The sequence below is a fragment of the Phaethon lepturus genome, unplaced genomic scaffold (genome assembly GCF_000687285.1).
Source record: "Phaethon lepturus isolate BGI_N335 unplaced genomic scaffold, ASM68728v1 scaffold3599, whole genome shotgun sequence".
Taxonomy (NCBI): domain Eukaryota; kingdom Metazoa; phylum Chordata; class Aves; order Phaethontiformes; family Phaethontidae; genus Phaethon; species Phaethon lepturus.
In genome coordinates, this window is record NW_010564234.1 from 32,706 (window position 1) to 59,208 (window position 26,503).

Below are 26,503 nucleotides of genomic sequence, written 5' to 3' on the forward strand. Positions count from 1 at the left end.
AAGCCAACCTTAGAGACTACAGCAGGCTCTGTAACCAACCAAAACCAATAGAACCTCTTCACCTACCTTCTCCCAAAGTGAGAATCCAAAACAGTTTTATTTTTGCTGTCCCTTCCCATTTCTTTACAGCCTACCACATTTGTAATGTACAGTGCTAACACATCACCTTTTGCCATTAATTCTGCTCTCCCTGAACAGCACACATTTTTTGCATATGCGTGTTCCAGTTGTAATTATTATACTTGACTCCACATCCTGCATGAGCAGTTGACATTTCACCATGCTGAAAAGTATCTTTTGGAGAAACATACAAGAGCCTCAGTTGTCTTTGTCTAACCTCATTCAATACCATACCTGACCTTTCATCACCCACTGCACCACCTACCAGATCACTGATCTTGGTGGTAACGCTTCTTTCTCACCATAACAGTTACAGAATAATTTAGGTCAGAAAGGACTTCTTGAATCTGTAATTCACCTAATTGAATCAGGGCCCCGTTCAGTTTTGCAAACCTCCAAATCTCTGTCCATTCCCCTTGCCTTTGTGTCACTCAAAATCACTCACCTGATTTTTCTCTTCCATATAATAGAACCTGGCTCGAGAAATTGTGTGTGTCCTCCCTGACCCTTTCCACACTGTCTTCCCCTATCCTTTTCTCCTTCCTGAGAGACCACCAGAATTCCGCTGAAGGTCATCTAGGCTGCAAGGTCTTGAAGCCTCAACCTCTCATCACTATCTTGACAACTCCAGTGGATAGTTTCTTTTGTTGTGAGACCATAGGTGAGCAAAGGAAGCTTTTCTGTTCCTCAGAGGTTATTTCTTCGTGTCAGGTCTTTAACATGTAATTCTCTCCCTAGCAGGCAGCACCAACACTGTCTTCTGGACGAGCTGTGCTGGAAAGGACTCAGTTCTTCTTAACAGGGAGTCCTCACTAGCAGAGGTCTTCTCCATGACTGTATGTACCTTTGCTCTTCCTTTCAACTGCAGTTTATCCCATCTTCTCTTCTGTCATAGACTGTCACATATCACCCCCTTTGTCGCCGAGACACACATCATCTCTGCTTAATCTACATGCAGTAGACGAATATACACACATTTCAGAAGCATGTAATCAGCAGTCGCTGGAAGGATTTTGCTCAGATTATTTATAATGAATTTCTCTGTTAGGAAGAATACCCCAAAATCTGGCCTTTTTATTATTTATTTGAGGCAGGGTTTTTTGTAAATTAAGCAGCTCAGCAGGTGACAGGTTTGACCGTGTTCTGCCAGTCCCCACTATTGCCACAATGCATCACTGATTCTGCCACTGGGTACAATACCAGGCACTTTTGTTTATACAAGTGATCATTATCATTGCTACCCAACAAAAGAGCTGTAACAAAGGACAAGCAGCTCTACACTCCCCGATGTGCTACCTAGCAGTCTTGGCTATCACAAGATCTTCCTAAGCACTTAATGTCTCAAGCAGGCGGATGAACTGGTTGTGCCTTTTACTCAGTCTCATATTTTAAAATTCAATTATCAGGATGTCCTCCTTGCTTCGTCATTTCATCTTCACACTACTTGAAGTAATTAAATTTCCTTTGCTGGTAAAATTTTCCTTTGTTCCTTTTTGTTTCTATGGTATAAACATAACTACTTAACTCAATTTAAGTCACACAATACCTCATTAAAACCCATCCAGAAACTGTTGTTGAGAGAAGGCTTGGTTACTAAACCCTCATTTATACCAAATTATAGTGATGTAACATACCACGTTATTTTAGCAGGAACATTCACATCTTGGCTTCACACCTTAACTGATTAGGGATCAGAATCCCAAATTTTCAGTTATTAAAACTAAGTTACAGGAAACATGCAGGGGATGAAAATGGTGGACACTGGAACATTTTAGCTAGATATAGAAAAAAAAAGTGGAGGAAAAGTGGGTGAGTTAAAATGTGTCATTGATCAAGCACAGTGTATGATATGCAGTAACAAACACTACATATAATGCAGTTTTCTGCAGTTCTGCTTCCAGAGAACAGAGCAGGCTGTTGAAACTTATCAATCTCTAGCCAGTGAGTGTGTGATCAGCCAATGGCACAAGATACTCCATTAGTGTGACAGAAGCCAAAACTCAAAGTGCAAAACTATATGACCGTGGAGCTCAGCTTAAAATTGAAAACACACATGCACCTCTCAAAAAAACCCACAAAAAAGCCAAACCCCAAAATCCCAACCACCCACTCAACAAATCCCAAACCTTTCCTGGCTACCTTAATGTTAACAGTTATTAAGATCATTTTGAAAACTAATTCTACCCAGCACTTGATCTCAGGTGAAGTGCTTACAAGACAAAGACAGGTAGCGAAATCCCTGTCTGGAGGCATGAGTATTCTGTGCATTCAGTACAAGCAGCAGCAATGCAGGCAGCAGCCTGCAGTTTACATAGAAGTAGAACGAGGAAACAGTAAGTGACCTTTCCCTTACAGACCTTCTCAGACTTCTCTAAAAGTCACTCCAAAATAAGCATATAAAGCAAGGCTTGCATCAATCACCTCGAAGCATAGAGGAACCACCCCTCCAAATCCTCACCCTCCCCACCCCATGCTGGTTCTACTCTCTTTTCCAGGCTCTTGATTTCCCTTCTTTTAATGCTCCTTCCTGCTGGTTTACAGCCCTGCACGCCGGGGAACCAGCTCTCTGCTGCCAGTGACTTTTGTTACAGTACCAGGGAGGCACACATGTTGTCCATTTCTTCCAGGTGTGTTTTTTATTCAAGTCCCACTGAAATCAGTGGAAGAAGTCTTGGGAGTTGGATCAGAATCCAGTATTTTCAAACCTTTTGAAACTAAACGAACACTACAGTTTGTTAAAAAGGAGATACTGGAAATGGGTCTACACCCAGCTAGATGGGTCTTGAGATGAATTTCTGAGGTCGATGCAAGCAGGCTTGACTTGTTACCGGTGCCATAACTGAAATAAATGAGTAGCACCATTTTAGAAACTCTTTTGAATTCCCATTTGAAAGTATTCAATGAAATGCTGTAGGCATATATAAGTAACAACAAGGTATATCTCCAGGTTGGGCTAGTGAGTCAGCATTAGCTAGCACCATCCATTCTCAAATGTCACCTTTATGTAACAGCTACTGTTGGCTAACCAGCTCTCACAATCAACAGCTCAACGCCCATTTTCTGAGTTTTCAGAGATATTTTCATAGCCAATTAACATGCAGTTTTAGGGAAGGTGACCAGGATTGTGTTAAATACTCTAAGCTTTTTAAAAAAGTGTTAAATGTAAGATTATTTTCAAGTTGATAAGGTGACATGGACATGGCTGACTCTTTTAAACATAGTTTGCAGTGTGGCAATCCTTTGTTTTGAATGTAATGTTAAAGAAATTTGAGTTTTCTAATTGTAATGAAATTTTCAACTAACATTTTGAATACCACAGTGGATCATTTCAGGTCTTTGCCATGGTGTCTGCGTTTTCAGGAATGTGGTTTGGCATCTAATGCTTCATCCAGCACAGGACCTGTTTGGGTCAGTCAAACATTTATACAATAACAGGGTGGCAATTTTTATTTTTGTGACTATCATCAGCTAAAGGACTTGGTATTTTCTACATTACTCAAATAGCTCATGTGTGTCAAAAAACCAGAACCATTTCACAATTCTAGCCTATCCTGATGCCTCTCTCTATTCCTTACAGATGTTCTTCTATTACATTTTATACATTTTAGAAGAAAAGCATCTGACATTTTATGAGGAATAGCCCTAGCAGCAATGTAAAGTGCAAGTCTAAACCAGAAAGTTTTAGATCCTCAATTTTCCTTTCTATAAGACTCCTTTTCTTTTGCTTAAGCATCCACGTTTTTTCCAATGTTTTAAAAATGTTGTATGTATTTATGGTGGAATTTTCAAAGCCACCAAGAGGATTCGGATGCCAGACTGCAGCTCTTTATAATGAAATCTGAACATCCAAATCCATACACAGATTGAATATACATTACACTTTGTATACATGCTAGTGAACAGCTAGCAGAGCTAGCGGCTATGCAACACCCAAAAGTATACTCAATTTGATTCTACAACACCTTAGTTTTTCCAACCAGATCATCTACTGTGAACTAAGCCACATATTGCCATAGTGAGTTGGTTCTGTTATGCCAGATACTAAAAGCAAGAAGCTGCAAATCCATTTCACTTGCAAAGTAAGCCAAATTCTAAATATAAACCTCCCACCACAGTATATTCAATTACAAAGTTGCAATTGCCTCCTATTCCAATTAGTGTTTTACAGGATTTTAGGGAACATCACCCTTCATGCTCAACAAACTGGTGCCAATTTCCTCTCTGTAAGGATTCCCCTGTGCTCTTTACTCCTGGGGGCCAGTTTTCAAGGAGCGATGTAGTCAGCTCACATTGGGAGGAGGTCTAATCCCAATGGCCCTGTATGCCTACGATGGTCAACTGGTTTACCGGTTGGCTTTTGAATCCATGAGCTGTAGAAGTATGAAGCCATATGGGCACAATCATCAGTCCGGTGCTAGCTGATGTTCTAGCACTTTTTTGTCAGGGCAGCATTTTTTGGCTTATAGGTTTCCCAAAGAGAAGAGTTAATGTCAGTTAAAGAAAACAAGTGACATACAGCACAGAGAATTGATGGCAACCAAATATAAGTGATAGTAGGAATCAGCAATGCAATAGACTTAGCAACAAGGGTTCATTTTTATCAGAACTATTTTTATCTAAAACTGCTTTAGGAACGAGTCCTGTCTTCAGCTGAAGATAAAATGCAAAACTAGATATGGACTGGTGTAGGTAACTAGTGGTTTTGGTATCATTTTAGAAAATAAGTATATATGTTTTTATAATCTCTAAATGATGAATTCCCTAAAAATATCAAGGTTTTTCCTCTTTGCACAGGAATCTGCTTGAACGTCAATTTAATGATTACTACTGGTAGATGGAATTTTGATATCCATTTGGTAGTGATTTACACCAGTGTTTCCAAGGCTGCCAACAAGCAAATCCAGAAGGCAGGCAGCCAAAATTCCAGAAGAGACAACTGTCTTTTATTTTATAGCTTATGCATTTTGAGCTTAATATGATTTTCCACTAACAAGTTCTGTACCTTCTCCAAAGTGCTAAAACTGGTGTGCAGAATTGCAAAGTAACACAACCTCTTTGAGGCAAGCTAATATTAAACTCATGGTAAATGATAGAAGCTATACTATTTAGTTAGAGAAAAGAACAGTAAGGTTAAAAGAAATACACATGATTTATTGCAGACACTTGTTTCTATAGTCATATTTTTAAGCTTGACTATGAAACAACAATATATTAGCTAAGTGTTGTTTCCCATTTGATACACAGTGAGCACATACATAAGAGAGAAGATTGCTCTAACACTTCAGAGCAGCACAAAGTATGCATTGGTTATCTCATGGACTTGATAAATATGATGCAAGTCACACCTAATCCTTCCAGAAAGGCATCAAAAACAAGCTGCATTTGAAGGAGCAAAAAGGGCACAAACAGAAACAGGGTTTTCTCAGTTTTCAAGCAGAATTATAGGAAGTGGGCACACACTAACATCGTAAAGTCCAAACCTTGTGGTAAATATGACGACTGAATGCTTTCTAATGATTTCTAATGCTAATAGTATTCCATTTGCAACAGCAACACTAGTGAAGAAAAAGCTACTCATCCATTCGTCTAGACTCTATATAAGAAATGAGGCCCTAGCTACCACTTCATATCCATCAATATGAAAGATAAACACAGTTTTTCTGTGTAAAACATATATTCTTTCACTGATCACCCATTGGAAGGATGACCCCTGCCAGGACAGCATGTGCTCATTGCTCCTCAGAGTAATAGCTGCCACTTGACCATGATCACCTGAAACTGAAATCAGATTAGCTAAGTTGTTGACTATATAGAAAAGGTAGTTCTGTGTGCCATGTGTGCCTCCTGAAACTATAAATGCACAGAAGTGAACACCACAAAGAACACCTCTCATTCTATTAGAAATTACTTTACAAGTTAAGACATATAAATCAAAACCTAACAGTCTGTAGACAGTATAATGTTAACAGGTGGACAATAAAATTAATTCTGAAATAATGCTTAAACTGATACTCCGTGTTCAGACGTGAACTGGGAGTAACTCCTCCTCTTTGCTTTCCTCTTCCTGGCACAGGTTTTTGTCTGACTGTAAAACTTATTATACTGTCTCCTTTCTTAGTTACATTTGTCTATCCTGACGAATTCCTAAGCTACGTCTCATTTCATACTCCATGGCAGTACAAAGAACAAATGCCAGCTTTAAAAGAAGCACTTTTGCATAGCAGCATGGATCCTCTTGCATGATAATACAGCATAGGTGTAGCCCTAGAAACAGGATCTTATTCAAAGACAGGTTATGAGCCCACAGGCTGCAAATCTTGACATGGATGACCAAGGAAATGACAAAAGCCATGCACACACGATGCTGATCCCACAAGATCACTCAATCTAACCGCACTACATGCTTTTTCTGCACCTGTTATAACCTGTACAACACATACCTCTGTACACATCCAACTTGTAACAGATTCCCAGGCACCAATTAGACCCTTCCCTATAGCCCAGTTCTAATACACATGATACAAAAGACTTTTAAATATACACTGAAAAGAAACAAGAGTTACTATAGATGTATTTTCTGTGTATTTTATTGATCTGATACAATATACAAGCATACACAGCAGTATAGGCATGTGTATGTGTCTGGATATACATACATACATACACAAAATGCCATATGTATGATACATACAACAAACAAGGCCAGATTATCTGGTCTTGCAGAGATATGCCCAGCACAGGACCAAAAACCAGGATGGAGGCATACAAGACCTTCATAACTGTAATGCTGTCCATCCCTACAGCTGCCTGGGGACCAGGACAGCTTCTGTAATAGGACAGAAAGACAATAGGTATCTATTTTAGACCTACTAATAGAGAAGATGATGGTTGCTTTTATCTTGCCACTTGTTATTCTGTTTTCTAAGGGTGATCTGTTATTCACATAATCATGACTCTCTGGCTTTACACCAGGAGATAAATGAAACTGCTAAGTGGGATTCCACAGCACAAAGATGAGTAATAAAGCCCACTGGGGAGCTATGGCAGATCGCTGCAGCAGGCCCAACAGGTTGTTGAGACCCAGGGGCTCAGATGGGGGAAGTCTGGGCAAACACTCAAGAAGGAGCTCAGTAAGAATCCTTGGTTTATTCTTTGCACACCCCCAAACCTGCTATATTTACACATCGCTCTAGTACCCTCTTCTAATACCAGCACAGAAGCGGTCAGAACCCACTGGCATTCTGATAAAGTTTTTCCATAGTAAAGAATTACTACCATTTATTTGTTATTGATATATTTCATGAGAAAAACCAGTAAAATCTGTCAAGTTGGGTATCAGGCACCTGGCTGTGTGATCTACATAGGAAACCAGTTGTTGGAAGCTGAAAGAGGAGAAGCCTCATGGCCTCACAGTGTATTCTGGGAAGAACAAAATGGATAGTTCCCAAGTTTGTAGCTATTTTGTATTTTAACTTTTTCAGCTCATCAAGAAAACAGAAAGAATACTGGTGATATATCTCTGATAGGCATATTTTGCTTGTTAAACAATAACAAAATACATTTTAAGCCATATTTTTTTACCATAAACTACTGTCAGTTAATAACCTAGACTTGAATTTCTTTCTCCGTTGCAAGTTCATGGCTTGGATCAATAAGACATGTTCCTATCATTCTCCCATTGGACATTACTGGAGAAGAAGTAGGCGTCTGCATTGTAAGTAAAGAGAGAGAAGGAGAAAAATTGGGGGTCATGGCTAGTGGAGGGTATCCAAGATTATGGGTAAGAGGAGAACGAGGGTATTTTTTAAATGCTTGCCCTGGTATTATATTTGGCATTCGTGGTGGCACTGTCCTTATGCCAGGCTGAGCCACTGATGTTATCAAGGGAGGAGGGAAAACAAGAGATTTCTCCTTAGGGAAGCTGTGAATGTGTACATTTTCATCTTTCAGTTTTGCGATATCATTAAACATTGAGGCAAGAGGTTGAAATTTGGGTTCCCAGCTGAGCACATAATCCCAGTTACAACCACCTCTGAGATCCTCATCAGAGGTGCCAAGAGTTGCAAATGAATCATACCCAGAGTCCTGCCTATCTGACATCAAGATATATTCTCTTGTGAAGTCTGTCATTATGTCTTTTCCTTTTATTCCAATTTTCTGAAGTGTTTGAGACAACATTTTGTTATGTGCATAGGCTATGTCACAGGTTTCTTCTCTGCCTTCTCCTTTAATGGCCTGCACACTCTCCATGCTTTGCATGGTAGCCACGGCATCTGTTTCTCCAGACTGATAGGAGAGCTGATCAGACTCTCTTGGGATTCCCGAATCTGGCACCCGTGAGCCATGCTCACTCAGCACCGAGCCAGCACTCTTTCTGCAAGGATGCTCATTGATCCTTTTGATTTCCTCATCCTCTGCACTTTCTCCTTCGGCAGAACTATGGCCACTGGAGTCTGAATGCCTGCAGGGGACATCATCATCCTTCCCCTCTCCAATTCCTGCTAGGCTCAGCCATTCTGCTATGGCACCCATGGGAAGCATACTGCTTTCAGTACTTTGGATTTTCTGGCAGTCCTTATCTTCGCTGGCTGAGTTCACATCAGTAGCTGAGGAGGACACTGCTTTTTTCACACAAGAGTTCATCAGATCTTTCCGATTATGTCTCAGAATAAGTGCAATAAGACTGACTGCAAGCAGTAGGAACACTATCAAGGAGACCGAAATGCTAATAGTCAGGCTGTATGCTGACACTATGGGGTAACTCTCAGAAGAACTGGAAACATTTACCAAAACAGTGCATACTGTGAACTTTGACTCAGTTTTGGGGCTATGAGCTCTTATCAACAATTCCAGGGTGTCATCATTCCTTTTGCTGCCATGTTTCCTTCTGTGAACAGTCTGAGTTAAATAAATATTACCACTGGTTTGATTCACAGAAAAGAACGGAGAAGTTTTTAGCAGGGAGTAGTGAACAACTCCGTCCAGGCCACCATCGCTGTCTGATGCTGTCACTCTGCCAAGCAACTGGCCTGCTTCATTCTTCTCAGGAAGATTAAAGAAATACTGATCTTGTGTAAACATTGGGTCAAATTCATCTCTCCCCTCAATATCTACTTGAACTGTAATGGTAGCCAGTGAGTCACCTTTGTCTTTCGCTTGGATGATGAGACAGTACCTATTCTGGCTTTCATAGTCAAACATCTGCTTTGTATGAATATCTCCTGTTAAGGGATCAATGAAGAACATGTCATGGTCTCTAGGAGCTTCACGATGAGCCAAACATGAAGACTGGATGGAGTAGGTAAGGTGTCCATAGGAGCCTTTATCAAAATCCAGCGCATTAACAGCGCACACAAAAGAAAAGGTAGGCAGATTTTCACTGACAACGCAGGTCAGGCTAGGAAACAAAAACAGTGGGGCATAATCATTGTCATCTAGGATGTTAAGAAGAACAACAGAAAAAGCCACATTTTTAACATCAGTGCCACCATCTGTGGCTTGAATGATCAAAGTGAATTTCATGGTATCCTCATAATCCAGTGTTTTCATCAAATCCACTGATCCTGTTTTCCCATCCAAATGAAAATGTCCCCTTTCATTTCCAGAGATAATAGAATAAGTGATCTCTGCATTAGTGCCTGCATCGCAGTCTTTTGCTGAAACTTCAGTGACATGACTACCTACAGGGATGCTTTCTTTGACATGAATGTGGTACTCTGGGCTGCTAAATACTGGAGGATTATCATTAACATCCAGCACAGTTATTAGCACAGTAGCAGTTGAATTCAAGGAGGGTGTTCCACGATCAGAGGCAAGGAGGACCAAACGGTGAGAAGCTGCCATTTCTCTGTCGAGAACATTGCTCAAAACAAGACTGCCAACAAGTTTGTAGGATGTTTCTGACTCCATAACACTTGTTTCCACAGAGAACAAATTCTCAGCATTGCCATCAATAATAGAGTATTCAACATATGTGTTTTCATGTGTCCAATCATAGTCGACAGCTGAAAATGTGAGGACACTTTCTCCAACTGAGGCATCCTCGCTCACACTGAGATTGTAGAGAACTCTTGTGAACTGAGGGGCATAGTTATTTACATCTTCTATGTGCACCTCTACGGAGGTCACTGCACTCAGAGTGGGACTGCCACCGTCCGTGGCTTCTATCAGCAGCTGAATAATGGAAAACTTTTCCAGCTGTGTCACTGGTCCCGTAGCAAACACTGAACCTGAAAATAAAACAGAATTAACAAAAGCCCCTACTTCGCACTCACTAATGCAAGTAAATGTGATTTCAAAAGCTGAATCTGATCAGTCATATTTGAAAACGACTCAACTGTAATGGCTGCACACCCCAAAGTAACTCTGTCGCATCCAGAGAGTAATGGGTCAACAGCTCAATGTCTGGATGGAGATCAGTGATGAGTAGCGTCCCTCAGGGGTCTGTATTGGGTCCAGTACTGTTTAATATCTTCATCAGTGACATGGACAGTGGGATCGAGTGCACCCTCAGCAAGTTTGCAGATGACACCAAGTTGAGTGGTGCGGCTGACATGCCTGAGGGATGGGATGCCACCCAGAGGGACTTAGACAAGCTTGAGAAGTGGGCCCATGTGAACCTTATGAGGTTCAACAAGGCCAAGTGCAGGGTCCTGCACCTGGTTCAGGGCAACCCCAAGTATCAACATGGGCTGGTGGATGAAGGGATTGAGAGCAGCCCTGCCAAGAAGGACTTGGGAGTACTGGTGGATGAAAAGCTGGACATGAGCCAGCAACATGAGCTCGCAGCACAGAAGGCCAACCATCTCCCGGGCTGCATCAGAAGCAGCATGGCCAGCAGGCCGAGGGAGATGATTCTGCCCCTCTACTCTGCTCTGGTGAGACCACACTTGGGAGTACTGCATCCAGCTCTGGAGTCCCCAGGACAGGAAAGACATGGACCTTCGTTGGTGCAGGTCCAGAGGAGGGCCACAAAAATGCTCAGAGGGCTGGAACACCTCTCCTATGAGGACAGGCTGAACGAGTTGGTGGTGTTGAGCCTGGAGAAGAGAAGGCTCCAGGGTGACCTTACTGAGGCCTTTCAATACTTAAAGGCTGTTTATAAGAAAGATGAGGACAAACTTTTCAGTAAGGCCTGTTGTGACAGGACAAGGGGTAATGATTTTAAACTAAAAGAGGGTAGACTCAGACTAGATCTAAGGAAGAAATTTTTCACAGTAAGGATGGTGAAACACTGGCACAGGTTGCCCAAAGAAGTGGTAGATGCTCCATCCCTGGAAACATTTAAGGTCAGGTTGGATGAGGACCTGAGCAACCTGCTCTAGTTGCAGATGTCCCTGCTCATTGCAGGGGGGTTGGACTGGATGACCTTTAAAGGTCCCTCCCAACCCAAACTGTTCTATGATTTTAAGAAAGCACAGGTAATGCTGTGAAGCCAAGGCCTTAATGCAGTATCAAATACACATACACATTTAGACCGGCAAAAATTTCTCTTCCTAGTAACAGGCTGAACATGCAAACTGCGTAACACAAAAGGCAAAACAAAGCTAAGGAAGTATAGGCTCCTTATTAGAGGTGGCTATGCTGTGCGAGTTCATGACTGCAGGTCATTAGTTTTCCTGTTTTGCTTGCAATCCAGTAACAGCATTATGGGCTTGTTTGTTATTTAGATAGGTTTGCCAATAAGTTATGTAAACATGGTTCATTCAAATTGTTTATCCAAACGTTGGGGTTGGACTAGATGATCTTGAAAGGTTCCTTCCAACCTAACCCATTCAATGACTCTATATTCATAAGCCCCCTGCTTCACTCTTCATTGTGTATAGCTAAGCACCACAGAGACAACGCTGTGTGACAATTTTCTGATCACAGCTGAAAACAGCCACTAGCCAAACATAAAGACAGATTGGTGAATACAGAGTAACAACTGGGTAAAAAAAAAAGAACAGCTTTAACTGGGCGAGACATTTGTATATTCAGTGTTTGTAGTTACAATCACGCAACAAACATTGCATTCAAAAATTTGTCTCATATAAACACCTGGGAACAGCAAATAAGCAATAAAAACTCGCTCACTGAACAATAGTTGCACATTATTTTTGCAGTATCTAGTAATCTCTGAAGCTGACACTCCCAAAAAGTCTTGTGTACACATGCATACAAAGAGACGCACACACAGTTTTCCCCTCCCAGGCTCTTACAACATTAGGTCAGTAAATTTAAATCAGTAAATCTCTTAACTGTTGAAGAAAATTATGTACTTTGGAGAAAGTGTTCTCAATTTAGGAAAATTTTTAATTCCATTTAGGATTATAGGATAACATAGGCTCTCTAAAGAAGCAATCTTAAAAACATACTGCCCAAGCTGTAGAGGAGCTCCATTATGATAGGTTCAACTTATACTAAAAAATAGTAAGCATGAACTTAAATTGACTTAAATCTAATACATGAGCTGAAATGCTATGAATCAATGCAAAACATACAGCAACTTTTCTATCAAATAACATCAGAGGAATAGCACCTATAGGATGTTGTGACTAGCTGCCTCATGTTCAGGGACAAACTGAGAACTCCAGTCTTTGATGTGATCAGTTCTCCAGTGATAATGGCAGATTTAGCCAAAACATATGGTGGACTTTGGCCACCACAGATTTCGAGAACTCAAGCGATCACTGGCAACAGGTGAGGAAGTGCGATAGGACTCTTCAATTTACACTGAAAAAGCAGATATAATAAACCATGCTTATAGACTCACCATTCTTCTGATCAATGGAAAATCCCTCAGAGGAAGAGAGGATTTTGTAGGAAATCATTCCATTATGCTCTGAATCCCTATCCACAGCAGAGACTGTCAGAACAGTGGCATCCATAGAAATGAACTCTGGCAAGGTCACCTGATTGTAAAGGTGAATATAAAAATTACAGTTTTGATAGAGCTTAATAAAATATTTGGAACATAAAAAAATACATTTTTCTTCATTTGATATTGTATAGAAAAAACCGAAACACTGTACGCAGCTTTGGAAGAAGTTTCACCTACCCGTTTTCTTCTAGGACAAAACTGTAAAGAGTTGAGATATTGAAAATTATGCATACAATACAGCCAAAATTTATAGTAAACTTTAAACTGTAGTAAAATCTATCTAGTTCAGTTCATTATAACAATGAGTTCAGAGAATCGCTGAATCTCTTTTTTCAGTAGTACACTAATGGAATGAATACAATGGACTGCAATTAAAATTGGCTTTTCTCCCTGTTTTCAGAAACACCTTGATTTTCGTACATGGAATACAGTCTGCAGTCCCCATCTGGAGTATTTTTCTGACCATTAAAAAAACCAATACATGTACCCTGAAAATTCTAGCACCAGAGCACTTAATAATCACTGGGTTATTCCTAGAATTTAGTTTTTCAAAATGGTCCCTTTTTTCTTCATATGATCTAGGAAACAGAGAAAGTCCTTTCCCTTCTATAGAACTTCCATTATTTCAAGTCCAGATACAGTACTTTTGTGACCAAAGTTGCCTTCCACCTTATAAATCCAATTTCAAATGAACAATATGATACAGCAACTACTTCTGTCATAACCTCAAGAGTTAGTTTAATTCATTTTAATAGAGCAATTATATGTATATAATAACCATATATATATTTGAAACTATATATGAAAGGCATAAATATGAAAACACCTAAAAGGAAAATAAACAGGTAAAAAATACAGGATGATTAATAAGGAATTATACATATCAGACTGAAAAGAAGCCGTGTATCTTACCGTCCAAGCAACACATCAAAATATCAGGAGCATGGAGACAGAAGCTCAGCTGTTTACATTAGCATAGTCAATAGAGCTACGCTGTTTTTGCATCAGTTAATAACTCTGCCTGTAACATCTGCTCTGATCTACAAAAGCATCCCTAGCACTTGCACAAGCAAGTTCTTGCCTAAACTGCTCTCCAAAATCAGACATATATGAGGGTTGAGGAAAACTTAAGGCAAGGTCTAAAAATCACTTGGGCATTAATAATGCCTTTTTTTTTTTTTCCTCCAGAATTTAGACTTAAGAGTTTAAGTGATCAGTTTACACAAATCTTGACAACTCAGACACCTGAAAGTTTCACAGGTGCCTGCAGTCGGTTCCACAGTTATCTAAGGGACTAAACTGCTGTACCTGCACATGCTCAGGCGTTGAAATTTCTTTACTACACCAAATGTTTAGACTTACTTGTTGCCTAAACCTGTCTGAGATTTTATAAATGAAGCATTATTAAATTCAAGTCTTCTGCGGTGCCTCATATTTTTGGCTCTGAGCACATTCACCACACACAAAAAGCACCCGGTCAAGCAAACAGCTCAGTTCACAGGATCACAGAATGCTTGAGGCTGGCGGGCACCTCCGGAGCTCATCTTGTCCAAGCCTTGCGCAGAGCAGGGTCACCTAGAGCAGGGTGCCCATGACTCTCTACAGTTGAGTTTTGAGTATCTCCAAGGATGGAGACTCCACAACCTCTCTGGGACACCTGTGCCAGTACTCAGTCACTGTTGAGAGTTTAAACAAAAACGTTTTTCCTGACGTTTAAACAGAATTTCCTGTATTTCAGTTTGTGCCCACCGCCTCTTGTCCTGTCACTGGACACCACAGAGGAGAGTCTGGCTCTGCCATCTTTGCTCCCCCCGCTAGTATTTACACACCTTGGTAAGATCTTCCCTGAGCCTTCTCTTTCCCAGGCGGAACGATCCATGCTGTAGGCTCTCTTGGGCCTCAGCCCAAGCTGCACGGCCTAGCCCCACACAAACAAGTCCCAAGGAAACAGCTCCTCTGGCAGCTCACCTTTCCTGCGGCAGCATTACTGCAGCGTAAGTCCGCTTGGAGGTCCCGGCTTTGTCTCTCTCCCATCCCTAACCCCAGCTCCAAGCCATTACATGTGCTCGGCCTTAGCCCAGGCCCCGCAGCCTTAGGGCTAATGAAGTCAGAGCAAAATCCTTTTAGCAGCCTACCTTTGAGCGCCTTGCGTGATACTGTTCTCGTTTTGGCAACACATATACTAAAATTGGAACGATACAGAGAAGATTAGCATGGCCCCTGTGCAAGGACGACATGCGAATTCATGCAGCATTATATATTTTTTAGGGATTTGGAGGTGCTGGTCAACAGCAGGCTCAATAGGAGTCAGCAGTGTGCCCGGGCAGCCAAGAGAGCAAACCGCATCCTGGGGTGCATCAAACACAGCACAACCAGCCGGTCAAAAGAGGTGACCATCCCGCTGCATTCAGCGTTGGCGCGGCCTCACCTCGAGTGCTGTGTGCAGTTCTGGGCCCCACAGTTTAAGAAGGAGGATTGGATGCTTTCAAGGAGCTTCATGAGGAGAGCAACAAAGCTGATGAAAGGGCTGGAAGGAATGTCCTATGAGGAGCAGCTGAGGACTTTGGGCTTGTCTATTTTGATAAAAAGGAGGTTGAGGGGTGACCTCATTGCTCTCTACAGCTTCCTGAGGAGGGGAAGTGGAGAGGGAGGTGCTGATTTCTTCTCTGCGGGATTCAGTGACAGGATGCGGAGAAATGGTTCGAAGCTGCACCAGAGAGGTTTCAACTGGACATTAGGAAGTGTTTCTTAACCAAAAGTTTGGTTAAGCACTGAAACAGACTTCTTAGAGAGGTGGTCGATGCCCCAAACTTACCAGTGTTTAAAAGGCATTTGCACAATGCCCTTAGTAACATGCTTTGACTTTTGGTCAGCCCTGAATTGGTCAGGCAGTTGGACTAGATGATTGTTGTAGGTCACTTCCAACTGAAATAGTCTGTTCTATTTTAGAAATTCCAATTCCTTTAATCATCCAATTCCTTTAACCATCTTAGTGGCCCATATTTGTCCATAGTTGCTAAAGCAGCTTTGTTTCAAAACACTGTTGGACAGCTTGACTTCTACCACAGTCTAGCAGTTCAAATGCTTGTCCAGAAGTCCAAAAGCTGAGCTCTGTACCCTCTTCAGTCTAGTAGGGGATGTTGGAAAGGTCAAAACTCATATCCCTCACTCCCTAGATGAGGCCCATTGCTATAAGGCAGGGTTACACATTACAAACTATGTATATCTTACCACAGGGGCATTTGCTAGACCTCTGTGGAGCTGTGTAACTGAAAATGAAGGAATTCATGCCATAGTAACTGGGCCAGAATAAATGTACCAACTTGTTTACCATTCTCTCAGAAGAAGGAAGTTCTGAACACTGGATCCTGCTCCCCAAACTGGCTTGGATTATACCCAGTAACTCCTAGGGATGAATGCATGGTGTATGGAGTACAGCTAGTATTCACACCACTTCCCTTCTGAAGTCAGAAACCACAAACATGAAAATTGAACAATTCCCTCAGTCCTTTGAGCAGAATTCCTACAAAGGGTCTGGGGTTTCCCAGAAGAGCTCTGTTCTGTTTCTGCTCAGTAATAGTTTGCAGAGACCTTCTTTCTCGGTGCTCAAATACATATTTAAAGACAAATATAAACAAGCACTCCTACTATTTATCATCGTCTATGGAAAGACATCACATGTTTCTTGTCCATTTGCCACATTCCCACCTGATACAAATCCTGAGTAAACACTGGTGGATTATCATTGACGTCCAAAACAAGGATGGCAAGTTCTGCTTCTGTTTGATGTACAGAATCTGAAACTATGATCCTCAGCTTATACACAGTAGTTTCTTCAAAATCTAATGGTTCCACCACTGTGACTACACCAGTGTGTTGATCGATGGCAAATTTCATTCCAGGACTATTATCATAAATAAAACCAAACTGAAGTGCTGGCCTGGAGTCCACATCACTTGCTGACACCCGAGTCACTATAAAACCAGGCAGGGCATCTGAAACAATAATTTTCAGAATAAGTCATAGCTAAAAGATGATGCTACAATTTCAGAAGATTTTCCCAATTTTGTAATATTGAATCTTAGTTATGTGTAATCTTTCTGTACTAGCTTTTGGTGTATTTTGACTTTGTGTATTAGAATAAGAGAAATATCCAGAAATGCTATGGAAACAGTAGTGGATTTCTTCAAATGCATCTGCTTTATTCCAATTTTAATTCGTGTTTTCTTTAGACTTTCCCAGATCCAGTATAGCCATAACTGTTTTTTCACCAGCAATAAGAACTTCCACGGTTTTCCATGAGCATGTAGGTGACATGAATTTATTGAACACAAACTTCCACAAGAATATTTGACTGAGGCATCAGAGTCCCCATGTCTGTGTAGAACCAGCAAATGCAATTCTGAAGATTTTCCAAAGGAGGAGAAGACCACTAGAGAGAAACGAGACCTCCAGCCAGGTCTACGTGGCACAAAAATCTTAAGAGATCAAGGTACAGTCCTATTGGATTGAGAAACTGGATACAGACATCTTTTGTCATGTGCCAAATTGACAGTACTGGGGATTACAAACTGAACATATTAGTGATCATCTAACAAAGCCTGGTGCTAACAAACTAAACCATTTCCCATTTGTATGCCTGGGGCATTAGGCCTCAAAAATGCTGTGCAATGTCCTAAAGCAAGTGTTCTTAAACAGAATATAAAAACCTAAATAAGTAGCCAGTAGTTTACAGCTGCTGTGCATCCATGACTCCCATACTTGTGTCATTACCAGTGGGAGCTAAATTTAGGAAAGGCTAAAAAATATCACTAGAAAGACAGCTTTGATATCTTTTGTTAACAGGAGTACTGGAATTTCAGCACCTAAATCTTTATAAATTTAGTGCTGTGTATCTTAATGTATCACATATATGATGCCCATCACTTAAAATGCTGGGCTTAAGACTCAAGGTCTGCAAATGTAGAGCTAATGTCACACAACATACCAGATGTCTGCTGGGATGTGAACTCAGGAGGTCCTGGGTCCTCCTTTTCATGATCATCAACTGGATTAAGCAATAGAGCATTTTGAAGCTTCATTCAAATTTACAGAAATTATTTCTTTCATCACAATGAAGTTCAAAATGTCTCATTTCTAGCAATGCTGATTTTAACATCAAGTATTTTTATTGGAGAAAAGCAGAAATTGAAGACATCTGAAGAATATGACACTGAAGTCCAAAATGAACAGATTACAGATGTATTTCTGTGGAGTTTGTTTTCCTCTTTCTGAATTGGCTATGGTTTTGTTCCAAACTATTCTTAAACACAATGCTTAAAGATTAAGAATAATGCCTCTGAGAACAAAAGTGGATCACAATTTACTTTGATATTTCAGTATTAATATGATCCATTATCCTTTTTACTATAGTTGCTTGGTTACACAAATCACTAAAAGCACTACTGTTGCCTGACAAATCCCAGTCTTAACAAAACTTAGCTGTACTACCACACTTACTTTCTGGGACCTCCACTTCACCTAGTGGTTGGACAACTGGAGCATTGTCATTAACATCTAACACTTGTATCCTCACAATACTGGTAGCAGAAAGTCTGGGGTTTCCTTTATCAGCAGCTTGTACAACCAACCTACAATTAAAGGAAGCAGTAATTGTCACTATTGGTCAGAAATCACCGAATGTTTTAAACAGGGGAAAAATTACAAACAAAAAGATTAGCCCTTTCTGCTCCTCACTGCATCCCTTCCTTTCTGTAAGGTTGACTGTCTGGAGTTTTCTATCTTGTGTCTTGCAGGAAAAATGGCCAGGAGATTCTAGGTGGCAAAACCATAACAAAGTCATACAAAGAAAAGGAATTATTCATCAAAATTAATTTCACTCAATTTCATACCAAATGTAGGTAGTTAAACAAGCAAGCAAGCCTCTTTCAAATAAGACACATTTCTCCAGTTGGTAATTCAGAGTAGGAATTAAAACTTAAGTACTAAATTGTCCTTTGGAGGAACCTGGCCCTCCTTATTGCTTATAAAGGGACAAGAGGAATGTGAAAATTGGGTAATATGAAAACATCCAAAGTAATATTCAGCCAAAAAGTGTGCAGAGATACAGAATAACCTCCCCTATTTTATTACAATTGTAAGTGATAAAGTGAAAAACCTCAATTCATGCATCATTTGATAATGGCAAAGTTCCCACTGATTTTAGTGGGACCAGAATCTCACTGTCAGATTAAGAGAGCTTGCCTGTACCATTCCATTTTACACCTGCATCAGGATGGGTAGTAGATTCTGTTAACATCCTTTTGATTTCCACAAACAATGTAGCAAAGAAAATGGTAAGTAACAGCCTGGTAAACATTGATAAAAGGATGTTCTCTGTGGGAACTAGCTTCTGAACAATAAAGAGCAAATGTTTATCATAAGCAAAGATTATTTGGAAGACTTCACCACTGCCCAGTTTTAAAAATTATTCAGAAGGGAATTCAAAATTAAATCTAACTGAACGGGTGCTCTAAAAAAAGGAACAGACAAAAAACCAAAGCATCGAGCAACATGAAAGGATATAAGAGTCAGAGCCTGGCATTAAACACTTTGTGTACTAACAATTGTTTGCATGTCACTCATATTTTCTGGGTCTCCTTGCAGATCTTCTGAACGTTTTATTTTTCCTCTAAGTCACAGTTTTTGTTTAAAGTGTCAAGTAGCTATTACTTCCTAAATGTTCACCTGACCATATGGAATACCAAGGCTGTAACTCAAGCTGTGGATTGCAGCACTTCCGTTCCTGAACCACACCAGCTCTGCTCTGGGTGTCCTTGAGGTTTCTGATGCCAACAGAACACATAACTTGAATTGCAGGCTACTATTCAATCGTTGACCATGTATAATTCCATATAGAAAGTGTTTTTTTTCTAGAATGAATATTGGTAAGGTATACATATGGAAATATTTTACTAAAAATAATCACTTTCTAAGGTTTCAGGAAAAAACTCTCAAAAAAACATCTCAGCCAAGGCATTAAAATTAAGGTTCTGTCAACACTTTCATTATAACTCCTATTATAAGGGTCTTAGAACTTCTGGGGATGAAAATGTTCAATTTAGATAAAACAAACAACTTCTTGCAACTTTGAAAGAACCAATGGTAACATTTTGAAATTAAACAGGAAAACAGTTTTGAAAGCTTCTTTTGCTATTCATTTCTCACTTAACAATGTACAGATTAATAACATATTAATAAAGAGAAAGAATATGAAGAGTCAGATTCCTCAAACAGTCAATTTAAAAGGCTAGAATTCCAACATAAATACTGAAATAAGTAAGGCTCCCAATTAAAGACAAATACGAGAATTATTATGCTTACATGTTCAATGCTTCATCAACAGTAAACATCCTGCCTTTGAAGGAATTATTCCAGGCATTCTTTTAAAGTACCAGTTACACATAAAATGTACTATGCTATTTAAATGACTAAAAATCAGAACTGATGTTTTTGATTCAGTGAAAAATTGAAAAATAAACTCCAAATGAAGAGATCTGTATATTAAGTTAAAACAAAGCATTTCCTTTAGGACTCTATTATCAAATTACACTGATATTAAAAAATAATAATCATATGCTGTTGATCTTTTTGATGTGGTTTTCTAAAAGTTATTCTGGTTCATAAGAATTCTGATTGGATGTTTAAAACTTTGAGGCCTCAGAGGATAGGAAAACTTGCAAATACTTTAACTGAGGCCACAACCATATAGAAAAAAAAGGTAATTTCTACTGACATATAGACAGAAATCTACTTTTTGTATAGATTACAGTACATAAAAAGGCTATATTAATGAATCGGCATATTTATATTTTCTCTTTAAGTCATGCTGTATTTGTTTTCTGATTCCAATTAGGGCGTGACCTGTAAAGAAAAATTATCATGTCCACTTGATCATATTTACTCACAGTTTCTTGGAAAACAAGAAAAAAACTAATACTTAGTACTAGACAGCATCTTTATCAGATTAAGGAGATAAAATTTGAACTATATTCTAATTAAAGAACAAAACATGTCCCTATTTCTTGGATTTGGTTTGAATGCTTCCTCTGCGTCTTTACATATTCATAAAAAATGGTTCCAGAGAGGGAATGGCTGTACAGTTCTTAATAATCTAAAATCCAGGAACTGTCATGATTCCTGTAGTGAATCATCACACTCACTTATATCAGTAAGTGTTGCCATTGATTAAACAAGATCATATTTCTTAAGCTAAATTTGAGAAGTACGCAAGAAGCCGTGGTAAAATTTGGGCAGCTTTAGTGTTGTTCTCAATGCTGTCTGGCTTGCACCCAGGCTCTGTGGGTAATGGATATCAACAGAAAACTATAAAATATGTAACATGAGCAATCTCAAGTTAAATTGATCAAAAAGAATACAATTTTATAAAAACCTTGCATACAAACCTGTAAGATGAAGTGTTTTCATGATCTAGGACCGTATTAGTTGCTAAAATCCCTCGTGCTGAATCAATTTGAAATGTTGCATTTTCATTACCAGATAAAATTGAGTATTCAGTTTCTCCATTCAGCCCACTGTCAAGGTCAGTTGCAAATACCTGTTTGGGAGCAAAACTGAGGCTTAATTCAAAATGGCAGAATGAGATTTCAGAAAGAAAAACTTTATACTATAGTCATCTATTTCTGGGTACTTTCCTTTCGACTGCACAGATTTAAACAAGTAATCATATTGGTCCCCAACATGAGTGTCATGCGAGGTCACAAAATCTGCTCATGAATTGCAATAGGATGCACATGAATTCTTTCCCCAAGGAATCTGAAATTTAGCTACATAAAGTGCTAGGGCTGACTGCAATCGTTTTACACTGCTTGTATTACTATAAGGTTGCTGTTAGAATGCTGTCTCTGCTTAGTACATAAAAATGCACTTTCTCAGGGGTCCAGGACTGGCCTTTAAAGTGTTACTGCTATAAAAATAGACAAAGGATAAAATAATTAAATTAAAAAGTTTTCAGAGCTTTCATGGAATATCTCACTAATTACTTTTTAAAACATGAACTAGAAAAATGTAAAAAAGGCAGAGGCAAGCTATAAAACCAACAGAATAAATAACATTCAACAGCAGTGAACAGGTTTATCAAAGACTCCTTTGACTCTTTGAAGAGTTGAGTTTGTATTTTTCTGGTTGCTGAACAAGCATTATAATGAGTATGGGATCCAAACCATAGCAGAGGCAACCAGTCAGATAGAATAAAGGAAACATAATAGAATGTATTCTGTCATAAAATTTTGACTACACATCTGGGTTGACTGCCTTTTGATTTTTCTCCATTCCTGGGCATATGTTTCTCTAAATACAATGTCCATCAGTTTCTAATCACTTTGCCCTGGAGCCATTTGTAGCTTTCCATTTATTTATTCTCTAGAGGAGGAATATATTTAGTACCTAACATGACCCTCACTGTGACCTGACTTGCAATGCAAGAACATGTACTGAGAAAATTATGCGTTCTTCTAGTCCAACTGATGTCTTCTTTTGCTCTAACATGGCCAGCTGGAAACACTTTCGGAGAATGGATCCATTCAGAGGAAGAAGTGTTTGCGCATTTAAATTGAGACAAGCTGCTCTTTAGGCATCAGATTTTAAATTGAACACTTGGGTTTGACTCTACTAGCCTGATGAGTTAAAAGTATTCTTTTTATTGCTATAGCCCTTTCAGTATATGCGTTAGTGCAAGACCCAGCCTGTATTGTAACCAGAACCACAGCTTTCAACGGTATTTTTCAACTACTTGGAGAGAAACAGAAAATTTTAAAAAAAGAATTTAAAGTCCTGCTGCACAACATTTTCTTTATAAGAAAATAAAGAATTCTCTTTCAACTTAACAAACCTGAATGAAAGGTCTGAAATGTGGTCTAGAAAAAAAAAAATCATTTAGTATTTTAGATATTCAAGCAAAGTAGTAGCAACACGAAGAACCCCACCCTCAGTTTTTAAGAGACAGCAGTCCAGAACAGACCTAGCAGGATTGTAGTCATGAACAAATCAACCAAACTTCTTTTTAGCTACAGCACTGGGCTTGGGGAGATATATTTCCACTTACCTGTATGATGTCTGTTTTAGGGCTGTGGCCTTCCCATACTGATGCTTTGTAATAGCTTTGCTCAAATTTAGGTACATTGTCATTTACATCTTGTATCAAAACTGTCACTCCACAGAGTGCTGAATACAAGCTATTTTCAGCCAAAACTAAAAGATGTATTTCATTCTTAATTTCATAATCAAGAAACTTTGGCTCTTTTACTGTGATTGCACCTGGTTTATTAAAATAAAAATTAAAAATGTATCAAGATGTGACATACATATTCAGAAAAACACACGCACAAATGCATTTATGAAGTCCCTAACATATATGGTCTCCTTCACTGAACACATAACAGAATTCCAGCAAGCTCCCCACCATGTCCTTCCTCTACTTAACATCACTCCCCACATGCTAGTTACTGTACAAATCTTGGACAACAGTTTTCACTGATCAACCACCATGTTGGCAATTTCCTAAAATAAAGCCAATTTACTTGTAGAGGGATAGAGAGGAAGAAAGTGGATGTGTGATGTGAGATCCTTGACATGTGACAGTGAACCAGCTGTGTCTGAAGAGACTCTTGCCACCCATCTGAGAGTGGCTAGAGTAGCCCTCCATCTGTATCAAAATCAGGCAATAGCTGTACCAATTTCCATATCTGACTGACATACAGGTAAAACACTAACTCCTTTAGTGAGACATCCCCCCCCAACTATTATTCTATCAAAAATAATCAGTGAAAATTATTAAGACTACAAACATAACTAGACATCTCCACATTAAACCTGAAATATCCTTGGAAATCCATGGTCATTAATATACTCGAAAATCTTCATTACATCTAAACATCAAACATAATTAATTTATATTTTGATTTCATTAGAATCCAAATTCAGTTTTGCATGGATTTTTCAGTAATAATGCCATGGATATCTACATCCCAAACCTGTGATAGCATAACAACCCATCTACTGTGGCTCTCCAAGCTAGTGTTTTTTAGTTTTTATTTTCTAAGATAAGCAGCAACGATTGGCTACTGTTTATGGATCTGTCCAGTTTTCAAGAATTGCATCTTGATCATAAAGATTTCAAAGCTGGTAGGTAGTGTCTCTTCAGCACAACACTCAAAAATTATCACATTCCGTATACAGAAAAAGCAAAATAGAGAGTGGCAGAAGGTATACACTTCAAGATGACAGCGTAACTGAAAGAATCTAGTGTAAAGTGGAGCAAATAATCAAGTTTGAGGTACACAACCTAGGAGGAACAAGTGAAAGAACCAGAGTTGCTCATTCTAGAGAAGCGCACATGAAGAAATAGGGTAACAGTCTTCAAATATGTAAAGAATAGGTTTTTTGCTTTTGTCTTATGTCTATTGTTACTAGGTTAAGAAGTAGTAAGTTTAAATCGTTTCAGCAAACATTCAGATAAATACGAATAAAAACCTCCAGCTGCCAAGACTTGTACAGACTACTGAGAGGGTTTGCAGAATCGCTATCACTAGAGGTTTTTAAGAACACAACAGACAAACTTCTTTCAGATTTCGGCAGAACTGATTCCCCTTCTGCATCAGAGGACAGACTAGTTCATGTCTTTGGGTCACTTCATGCTGTACTTTATGACTCTACAATATAATAAATCCCCCTAGAATGGGAAAAAGTCTTCTCCAAAGTGGGGTTAATAACATCAGTGCTTGAAATGACAAGTAGAGCAGACCTTTGGCTGTTTAGAATACCAAAGATAGAAAGGGCATTAATATAGCTCAAAATACTTCTGCTGTAGCAACAATGAGTAGAGTTACTGATGTCAAAATTAATGCTAAGGCAAGAACTGCTCTTAAGTCCTGAAAGGCTGTACTTCAGTTAATGTTTTCTGAGAAACAGAAGAAACAACAATGGCTCAAATATCTCAAAAGACTTGTGACATCCATTGCTATAGAAATTCCACTATTGTTTGTGAAGAAAGTGCTTATGAGACTCTTAAAAACATCATGTAACCATTTTTCAGCCTGGATTGATTAAAAAAAGGAAAATTCTGTTGGTTTTGGGGGGTTTTTTTTGAGGTGATATTGGAGAAGATTCACTTTCTTAGGGATAAACTTGTCTGGGTCTAAGATGGTCTTTAAGATTAATCTTTTTAGCTTTATTTCAGTGAAATAAGGACTTGGAAATCAAGTGTATACACTTTCAGTACCTCTCATCTAAACAAAACAAAGTAATTTTAGCTGTTCATCAGCATCAAACATGATAGCTTTACAGGAGTACACTACTTGATGCCTGAAGACATCAGAATAATCAGAGATTAAAGCCTCCAGGAACTCAGGGAGAAAGCTGTTTGTTAAAAGTGCAAACTATTTACACTCTGAGGAAAACTGCTTACAATGTCTGTGCCATCCCAGAAAGGCTATAGCTACTCAGAATGCAAACTCTTTTGTTGCAGATGTTTAGGAGTGGAGGTGCAACCAGAGTCGCTATGCTCTCTTAACATGCCTTAGATGAGAGCATGCAAATGCACATGGGGAGCTCGTTGCTCTTCTGCCATCTGAAAGTTCTTGACTGAGCAGCAGGTGAAAGCAGACCTGCTGCAGAACACAAACACCAAAAAAATTTCGCCAAAAAAAAACAAAGTTGACTTTCAGACTTATCAAGGTTTGCCTGAAATAAAGAGCATTAAATTCAACAAGGCTCCAATGGTTTCTACATTAAGAGTGTTTTGAAGGACTACATTTATTGAGGTTTTGGGCAACTTTATGATGAGAAACAAGATGTAATCTCAGCTTGAATCACAAAGCAGTAGTTTATCAACTCCCAACACCTGATGACTAATAGTTAATCAGAATTTAGCATTTTAAACAGGTATGCTGGTGTTCAATTTCTTTCCACATCAAGTTTACAATAGCGCAGGTCTCTCCACACCCCTAATGATTTTTAGTAAATGATTTAGTAAAACATTTAATGATGTTTTACTAATGATTCATTCATTGTAACAGGAAAGTAATACTCTAAGATACTCTACCCCTTGTTCTTGTGATAGGAACTTGCTGTATTTTAGAGACCATACTCTTTAAGCTACACATAGACACTTGAAAAAAAATGCATTTATAAAAATGTACCTGTAATGGGGTGTATGGAGAATATGTTTTCCTTGTCACTGAAGATACTGTATTTTATGTTTTCTCCTGTAAATTTGCGTTCATATGCTTCTATAGTTAAAAGTGATGAACCTATGGAAGCAATAAGACATTTTCATCATCCACTTTAGAAGTTTTACTTTAAGTTTACATTACTGTGATTAATAGCAGATGCACAGCCAAACACCTATGTATTAGGCTAGGTGTTTATTCATGAGTTAAAATAGTAGACAATAAAAACAACTCAGAATCATTAGGTTGGAAAGGACCTTCACGGTCCAACCATTAATCCAGCGCCACTATGCCC

At 39.2% G+C, this 26,503-nt stretch overlaps 2 protein-coding genes across 2 annotated transcripts; both read right to left on the minus strand.

Moving 5' to 3' along the window:
- Positions 1–7,725: 7,725 nt before the first annotated feature.
- LOC104626789 (protocadherin-23-like) lies at positions 7,726–15,219 on the minus strand. Its single transcript, XM_010294810.1, has 3 exons — positions 15,118–15,219; positions 12,875–13,013; positions 7,726–10,349 (listed from the first exon to the last, which is right to left on the minus strand). The coding sequence occupies exons 1-3, from the start codon at positions 15,217–15,219 to the stop codon at positions 7,726–7,728; spliced, it is 2,865 nt and encodes a 954-aa protein (XP_010293112.1).
- A 1,417-nt stretch (positions 15,220–16,636) lies between these two features.
- Positions 16,637–22,087, minus strand: LOC104626790 (protocadherin-23-like; the record flags this gene model as incomplete). Its single annotated transcript, XM_010294811.1, has 5 exons — positions 16,637–16,977; positions 17,970–18,029; positions 18,482–18,612; positions 21,250–21,319; positions 22,024–22,087. Coding segments are annotated over 5 exons (666 nt in total), but the record flags the coding sequence as incomplete, so codon positions are not given.
- Positions 22,088–26,503: the final 4,416 nt, after the last annotated feature.